Genomic DNA, 8,646 nt, shown 5'->3' on the forward strand with positions numbered 1-8,646 from the left:
TATTAGCTGTGGGTTTGTCATAAATAGCTCTTATTATTTTGAGGTACGTTCCATCAATACCGAATTTATTGAGAGTTTTTAGCATGAAGGGCTGTGGAATTTTGTCAAAGGCCTTTTCCACAATTGCTTTTAAGATAGGTTTTATGTCCATGGTACTAAAGAATTCTGTTGTAAACAAAATTATAAAGTTTTAAAAGTTTAACAGGCCTTTCTTATCTCCCATTTCTAAAATGTGGACGAATCAGGCCTCAAGCTCTAAGGAGTTAGTTCAGGAGCTTCACTGTGATTGCCACTGAGAACATACGCTTAAGCTTCATTCTGTCACCTCAAGTATCCATATAAGCACAACCAAATGTAAGTTTTATGCCAGTTATTTTTGCTCTGTGACATTTTTAAATCAAGTTAGCAGCTTTTGACATGAGAAAGATTTTTCCCCCTAAATAATCTTTCTGTTTAGAATCAAAATGTAAGTAAAAATTTGGCTACAGGCTGGGTGCAGTGGCTCATGCCTGTAATGCCAGCACTTTGGGAGGCTGAGGCAGGAGGATTGCTTGAGGCCAGGAGTTCAAGACCATCCTAGGCAACTTAAAAGACCTCGTCTGTGCAAAAAATAGAAAAGTTAGCAAGGCATGGTGGTACATGCCTGTAGTCCGAGCTACTTAGGAGGCTGAGGTGAGAGGATTGCTTGAACCCAGGAATTTAAGGTTACAGTGAGCCATGATCATGCCACTATACTCTAGCCTGGGCGACAGAGCAAGACCCTGTCTATAAAAACAAACCCAAAAAGAAGAAAAAAAGAAAAGAAAAGAAAACGTAGCTGCAGTTTTTTCAAAGGACAGATTAGAATGACAAATTTCACCTTTACTAAGAGAAAAACCAAATACCTTCCATTTTCTTTGAGCTATGTATTTCTGCAGCAGTAGTTGGGATTTGAGACGAGCTTTGGATCTTGAAGCTTTGGCAGGCAAATTATTCAGCCACTCATGTTTTAGGCACTGTGTGGCACTCATTCTGCAGCTGTGAAATCAAACAGCAGTTAAGACTTTTAGTTGGAGTTGCCTTTTCTCATCCAAAAATCTGTTCAGTTGGGTAGGAAGCCTGAGTCAGTGGAACAGATTAATCATTTAGGCAGATTCATGCCATGTACTAAAAAGGGAACTCTTTGTGTCTAAAATTCCCTTCCTTCAAAGTGCCAGAAGGTTGTCAGCAAAATGTTCTCTGACCTCTATAGCAGGAACATGTTCCAGTGATTCTGGGAGGAACCACTTCCCAGAGGAGGCTAAGAAGTTGAAGCAGGGGCCGGGCGCGGTGGCTCAAGCCTGTAATCCCAGCACTTTGGGAGGCCGAGACGGGCGGATCACGAGGTCAGGAGATCGAGACCATCCTGGCCAACATGGTGAAACCCTGTTTCTACTAAAAATACAAAAATTAGCCAGGCATGGCGGCGGGCACCTGTAGTTCCAGCTACTTGGGAGGCTGAGGCAGGAAAACTGTTTGAACCCAGGAGGCAGAGGTTGCAGTGAGCCAAGATCATGCCACTGCACTCCAGCCTGGGCGACAGAGCAAGACTCCGTCTCAAAAAAAAAAAAAAAAGTTGAAGCAGGGCAGTAGGAAGGCTAGCTATGCCTGGAATTGCTCTTAAAGAAGCAAAAGAACAGGAAATTTGAAGGAAGCTCATTTCTCCTTCCAGAGTATGAAGGCAACTTGTTCATCTGACTTAGATTTTTTTTTTCCCCCTCACATAACTTTTCACAGTCAGAAAGAAACAAAACTGTAAAAATCAGGGAAACACAAGCTGTCTTAGAGCCCAGACTCTTGGGCCTTAGCCTTGGGTTGTTAATACCTTTGGTTATGTCCAGTTATTACCTTATTCTGAGTATCAAAAAACTCACATGGCTTGACCCATGACTTTGATACAGATGCTGAAGCCTAAATAGATCTTCTTCACCAAGAAACAAGGTATTCAGATCTTTCTTCTGGAAATAACATCTGCATAGCTCAGGTTTTTTTCAACCTTAGCCTATGACAGGTGATAACTTGCAGATAGGACTGATCTACGTATGCTTCTTTCTAAAACTGTATTTTATGCCCCTACTTGTTTGTTTCATTGATTTTCTTTGTCCCTTTCTCTGTTCCCTTTATTTTTCCAAAGAAGTAGCAAACTAAGAAATCTTGAACAGAATTTGTCCACAGGAAGAAAGACCTTCACAGTCAGCAGTCCTGCCCAGCTCCCAGACCTGGGGTCCCCATGAGTGACAAGCAATGAAAGGTACCTCTTCTCTTTGACCAGCAACTGGGAAACAAAGTCCTTGGCCTCCTCCGAGAGCCCTTCAAAGGTGTCAGCATCAAAATCCCAGCTACAGTTTACAATGAAATTCATGGTCTCTGCATCTGTTTCCCCTAGAAATGGGGACAAGCCACTGAGTCTATAGAAGAGAGAAAGGACCATCAGTAGGTAGAGGCCACATTTGCCAACATGCGTTGGCAGAATAGAGAAGCTTACAGAGTTCAAGTGGACCTAGCCAGAACCAAGAGGGTTCAAAAGAAAAGCACCCCCACTACTTCTCCACAGGATGGAGTCCAGTGTGTTCATTAAAGGGAGGACACAGAAGGATTTAAAATTTGGAGGCAAGAAGAATTTTTGGAATAAGTCCCCTCTTGTGCTCACCTCTTTCCACCTCATTCCTGAAATAAAGAGTAAAATTAGGGCCCAACTTCATATGCCCAGTTATCAAGTACACATTGATTTAATTTTAGAAATAGAAATAGCCTTCCGTGTCCTTGAGACAGTCAGGCTTGTTTAGATGCTACCCAGGCCCCAAGCCAAAGGAAAATGGGCTTTATTAGGCTGCCGCTAGAGGGAGGGTAGAAGAAGCAGGATACCCTGACGGCCAGCCTCAGGGATCTGAACTTCCCCAGCCTGGTGCAGCTCACACATCTGAGTGCAGGGACAGTGCATAGCAGTTACACAATAATCAGAAGATCAGAAGCAAAACATGACTTTGCCTCTGAGAAAGCAGCCACGGGAAGTCCACAGCCGGACAGAGAAGAAAACAGGGAGCACGGGTTCAACGATGCCATAAAGGGTATCCTGCCCTGCCCCCCACCCCCTTACCCCTTCAGTGCACTCCAGCCTCATTTGGGTTTTTATTTTGTTTTGTCTTTAAACAGGGCCTCATTCTGTCACCCAGGCTGGAGTTCTGTGGTGCAATCATAGCTCACCGCAGCCTCGAACTCCTGGGCTCAACCAATCCTCCTGCCACAGCCTCCCAAAGTGCTGGGATTATAGGCATAATCCAGCTCCATTTGTACCAAAGCACATGCATGTCCTTGCTGGAGGGCTTTCTCTCCAGCCGAAGCTTGCTTTACCCACCCAGAAGTATCAGGAAATCAATTCCACCCCATCTCCATTAGTCCACATGGAATAACTGATAAGAGTTAGTGTATAAATACCCCAACTCCCTCCCCTAGATGAAATAACTCTCAGGGGGTATTCCATGATGGATTCTGGAGTTCCCCAGCAGAATGAAACTCTAGTTGCCCACAATTGGGCCTTACTCTTGAGTCATGAATACCTTTGTTTTTTTCAGTTATTACTTTTATGTCTCGGTACCAAAAAATTCAATGGCTCAAGCCATAACTTTTTTTTTTTTTTCGAGACACGGTCTTGCTCTGTCACCCAGGGTGGAATGCAATGGCATGATCATGGCTCACTGCAGCCTCAACCTCCCAGGCTCAAGCAATCCTCCCACCTCAGTCTCCCTAGTAACTGGGATGGCAGGCACACACCACCATGACCAGCTAATTTTTTTGGTTTTTGTAGAGACAGGGTCTCTCTGTGTTGCCCAGGCTGGTCTTGAACTCTGGCTCAAGCATTCCTCCCACCTTGGCCTCCCAAAGTGCTGCGATTACAGGCATGAGCCACCGTGCCCAGCTCAACCCATAACTTTGATACAGCTGCTGAAGCCCAAGTAGGCCTTCCTTACCAAGAAACAGACCTTTAGACCTTTGTTCCAGGGAATAATATCAGCACATCTCAATTTTTTCAGTATTAACCTACTACAATAACTTGGAAATACGACCGCCTTATAAATATGGTAACTGACTTGATAACATACCCTTCCCTGGCTCCTTTCCTTCCCCGTCTCACTACCCTATTCCTCTATTGGGGTTTCCTGGGGATACTTCCCAAATAGACTACTTGTGCTCAAAATTTTGCTTCTAAGACTACCCAAAGGAAGACAAATGAACCCCATCCCCACTTCAGAGCCAGGCTACGAAGCACTCACAGCATGTAGGTGATGACTCCCACGCTCCACATGTCCGTGGGGAATGAGACAAACTCATAGTTGACGACTTCTGGGGCCAGGAACTCAGGCGTGCCGAAGTTCACCTTCAGCTTCTCTCGAGGCTTGTACCTGGGGAAGAGGGGAGGGTACAAAGAACCATGGGGTGAGGCCTGGGAGATGTGGATGCTGGGGCTCATCTCTGGTGGGATGCAGACATTCCCCACTTCCCATCAGCCATATGGCCTGGACCCCACACCCACACTACACTTGTGAATTACTGGGGAATACTCAGATCCCAGGCCCCAGACTTCAGGCTTTTCTAAGTCAGTGATAGAATCAGAAAACTACAGTCTTCCTCCTCCAGGCGTTTGCTTCTTTCAGTAGTCAAATTTATAGAAACAGAAATAAGGAAGGGGTTAGGGGCAGGCAGAAAATGGAAAGTTATTATTTAATGGGTATAGAATCTCAGTTTTGCAAGATGAAAAAGTTCTGTAGATTGGCTGCACAAAAATATGAATGTACTGATTGTACATATTTATGGCATATATGATGCTTTTTTTTTTTTTTTTTAGACAGGGTCTCACTCTGTCACCCACGCTGGAGTGCAGTGATAAGATCTCGGCTCACTGCAACCTCCACCTCCCAGGCTCAGGCAATTCTCTCACCTCAGCTTCCTGAGTATCTGGGGCTACAGGCACACACCACCACATCTGACTAATTTTTTGTATTTTTTGTAGAGATGAGGTTTCACCATGTTGCCCGGGCTGGTCTCAAACTCCTGAGCTCAAAAACTCTGCCTGTCTTGGCCTCCCAAAGTGCTGGATTACATGCATGAGCCACTACATCCAACCGGTATATATGATGCTTTGATACATGTGTACATTGTGGGATGGCTAAATCAAGCTAATTAACATATGTATTACCTCACATACTTACTTTTTATGGTGAGAACACTTAAAGTCTATTCTCTTGGCAATTCTCAAGTATACAATACATTGTTATTAACTATAATCACCATGTTGTACAATGGCTCTCTTGAATTTATTCCTCCTTTCTAAGTGAAATATTGTATCCTTTGGCCGACATCTCCCCAGTGCCACCTGCCCTGCCTTCGGTAACCACCATCCAACTCTCTGCCTGTAAGAGTTTGTCTTTTTCAGATTCCACACCTAAGTGAGATCACGTGGTACTTGTCTTTCTGAGCCTGGTTTATTTCACCTAACATAATGCCCTACAGAGTCATCCATGTTGCTGCAAATGACAGGATTCCTTTCTCTTTTGAAGCAGAACAGTATTCATTTGCATATATATACCCCAGTTTCTTTATCCACTGATGGACACTAGGTGATAACTTTTATGTTATGTATTTTTTAAACCACAATTCCAAAAATAAAAAATTAGAAAAAGTTCTGGACATGAAGTTTAAGGCTAGGAAGACAGTCAATGGCTGAGTGGGAAAGGGGGGCAAATAGTGTGTTTTAGAATCACTCTTGAAGAAAAAGAGTCTCTAGCTAAAATTTCATGAGCACTTTTTATTTGCCAGGTACTATGCTAAAAGTTTTATACATGTGTAGCATCTCTTTCCCTCCTTCCAAGAGCCCTATGAAATAGGTAGGATTATCATCCCCATTTTATAGATGAGGCAATTGAGAATAACAATAATAAAATAAATAAAATGAATATTCTGCCAGTATACCCTGCTTCCTTTAAATCAGCTTTCAGAGAGCAATCTCCTCTCCTCCAAATTTGCTGAGAGCCAGGCAGACAATGACTCAGCGCCAACACAGCTGAGCCCATCCAGTGAAAGAGCAGCAAGGTGGCGGGGGTTGAGGGACTGGGCCGGGAGACTAGATGGATAGATAGATAGATAGATAGATAGATAGATAGATAGATAGATAGATACATGTTATGAGAGAGATATATAGCGCGTGCACACACACACATACATACATATATATATATATATTTTTTTTTCCCCCTGGCTTCTAACTTGCATAGTCCTTGTTATAATGTTGGGACACTTTAGGCCTCAGGAGAGAACCTCTCTCTCTGTGTCCTTCTCCAGTCCTTCTTTCACCTGCCCAAGGCAGGACTCTAATCTGACTGTGGATCAAAAGACCTTCATTCTAGAGAGGGTCCTGCCCCCTACCCTAAAGGAAGGAATGCAACACAGAGAGGCTAAGAAAAAGACAGGCTTTGCTGGGTTTAGATCATGGGCTTTTTGTCCAATCACCTTTCTGTGCCATTGTCAATCATGCCTATGTAATGATGCCTCCATAAAACCCCAAGAGGACAGGGTTGGAGAGCTTCCCGATGGCTGAAAACGGGGAGATTCCTGGAGAGGGGGACACTCAGGGAAGGCATGGAAGCTCCATGCCCCTTTCCCCATACCTCGCCCTATGTCCCTCTTCACCTGTATTCTTTGTAATATAAACAGGTAAATGTAAGTAAGTGTTTCCTTGAGTTCTTTGAGCCATTCCGGCAAATTAAGCAAACCCAAAGAGAGGGTCGTGGGAACCCCAACATGAAGACATTCCATCAGAAGCTCCAGAGGCCTGCACTCGTGACCAGTGACTGGGGGAAGAGGGGGTATCCTTGAGGACTAAGCCCTTAACCTGTGGGATCTGACGCTATCTCCCAGTAGGGGATGTCGGAACTGAACTGCAGGACACCCAGCTGGCATCTGCTGCTCACTGGTGGGGAACCCACCTGCCTGCTTTTGATCACAGAAGTCTTCAGTGTTGTTTGCTGTGGTGTGAGAGCAGAGGAAATACAATTTGAGAGCTTTTCCCCAAACAGCCACTCAGCATGGAGGTTTTTGGTTTGACTAAGTTTTGGTAAATTGACCTACAGCCCTTTTCACCTCCCCACCAGGTAGGACCCTGGCCTATAGGATAATGTTCAGACGTGTGAGCCTCGCATTCAGGATTCCCCATTAGTGCTCTCATCTTCGACTGTATTTTCCCCCGACCGGCCTGCACATACAGTGTGCACCCTGTTCTCAGCCTACAACTCACAGGGCCCCCCCCCACCTCCCCTCCAGATAGTGCTACGCTAGAGTTGGCTCTCAGGTGCACAGGAGTCCTGAGTGCCTCTCCTTCCAGCTCCGCCTTCAGTGATATCATCTGGGTAGCTTGTAATTAGCAAACACTGGCAAAGATTACAAATCAAACCCATCCCCTCTCACTCCCCACTCCCCTAGGGCTAGTGCTGAAGCATTTGCCAGCATAGCAGCATTGCCTGCAGACAGCAAATCCTGTCCACCAGTCCCTGCCAACTGCTCAGAAAAGCCTTCCCTGACTCCAGGGGTGTCCTCCAATGGTTGCTTCTTTCTCGGTGTTCACAATGTGTCCCTGCAAATGCTCATTTGGCAGCGGACCATCAGGTGTTTGAGAGTGTACTGCATACACCAGCGTGTGCATTCTCAGTGAAGACAATATTGCCCCATGGGGGACAAACATTGGTTCTTGGGGGACAAAACAGTCTTACCTATTACAATGGTTTGTGGCTCTCCAAAGGGCCACAGCACATAAACAGATACGCAGTACATCAGTGGTATTAAATTTCATGGCATAGGGGGACTAGGCGATTGGGGAAATAAAGTCAAAAAGGGCTCACTACAGGGCAGGTAACGATAATGAAATAGGTTGAGAAACACTGCCCTAGTGTATACGACATGCAAGCGTGTGGGAAGCATCTGAATTTTATAGTATATTATCAGGGAAAATACTAAGCAATTTGCTAACATAGTAGATTGCATGTGATTTTTTTCTGTTTATAAACTACAATACACTGTGTGATAGAGACCCTGAAGGCCTTGTGGGATGATGTGAACTTCCTCCTGCGTTTACACTAGCAGCACATGGGGCACTGAAAATGCATGATCACACTACAAATGGGTAACGTTTACACTTCAACCAGTGGAGGAATGACCAGGAAAACCAGCACTGAGGGTGTGGATGCTGCTTGGGAAGCAGGTGCTGGAAGGCAGAGCTGAGCTCAGGCACGCAGCTCTGCATCCAGGGGCGATGCTGTGTTTCCTTCCACTCGTGGATGCGGTGGAGGGCACGGCGTGGTGGCTCATGCCTGTAATCCCAGCACTTTGGGAGGCTGAGGTGGGCAGATCACTTGAAGTCAGGAGTTCAAGACTAGCCTGGCCAACATGGTGAAACCCTGTTTCTACTAAAAATACAAAAATTAGCCAGGCATGGCGGCGGGCACCTGTAGTTCCAGCTACTTGGGAGGCTGAGGCAGGAAAACTGTTTGAACCCAGGAGGCAGAGGTTGCAGTGAGCCAAGATCATGCCACTGCACTCCAGCCTGGGCGACAGAGCAAGACTCCGTCTCAAAAAAAAAAA

General features: G+C 45.4%; 1 protein-coding gene across 1 annotated transcript in view; it reads right to left on the reverse strand.

The window, feature by feature from the left end:
• Positions 1-8,646, reverse strand: part of MYLK3 (myosin light chain kinase 3) — a 43,004-nt gene that overhangs the window by 3,932 nt on the left and 30,426 nt on the right. The window contains exons 10-12 of the mRNA XM_011961658.1: positions 4,290-4,418; positions 2,274-2,426; positions 885-1,017 (exon numbers count right to left, since the gene is read on the reverse strand). Of these exons, the coding sequence (XP_011817048.1) occupies positions 885-1,017; positions 2,274-2,426; positions 4,290-4,418 (415 nt within the window). The remainder of the gene's footprint in view (positions 1-884; positions 1,018-2,273; positions 2,427-4,289; positions 4,419-8,646) is intronic.

Source organism: Colobus angolensis, unplaced genomic scaffold (assembly GCF_000951035.1).
Source record: "Colobus angolensis palliatus isolate OR3802 unplaced genomic scaffold, Cang.pa_1.0 Scaffold561, whole genome shotgun sequence".
Taxonomy (NCBI): Eukaryota; Metazoa; Chordata; class Mammalia; order Primates; family Cercopithecidae; genus Colobus; species Colobus angolensis.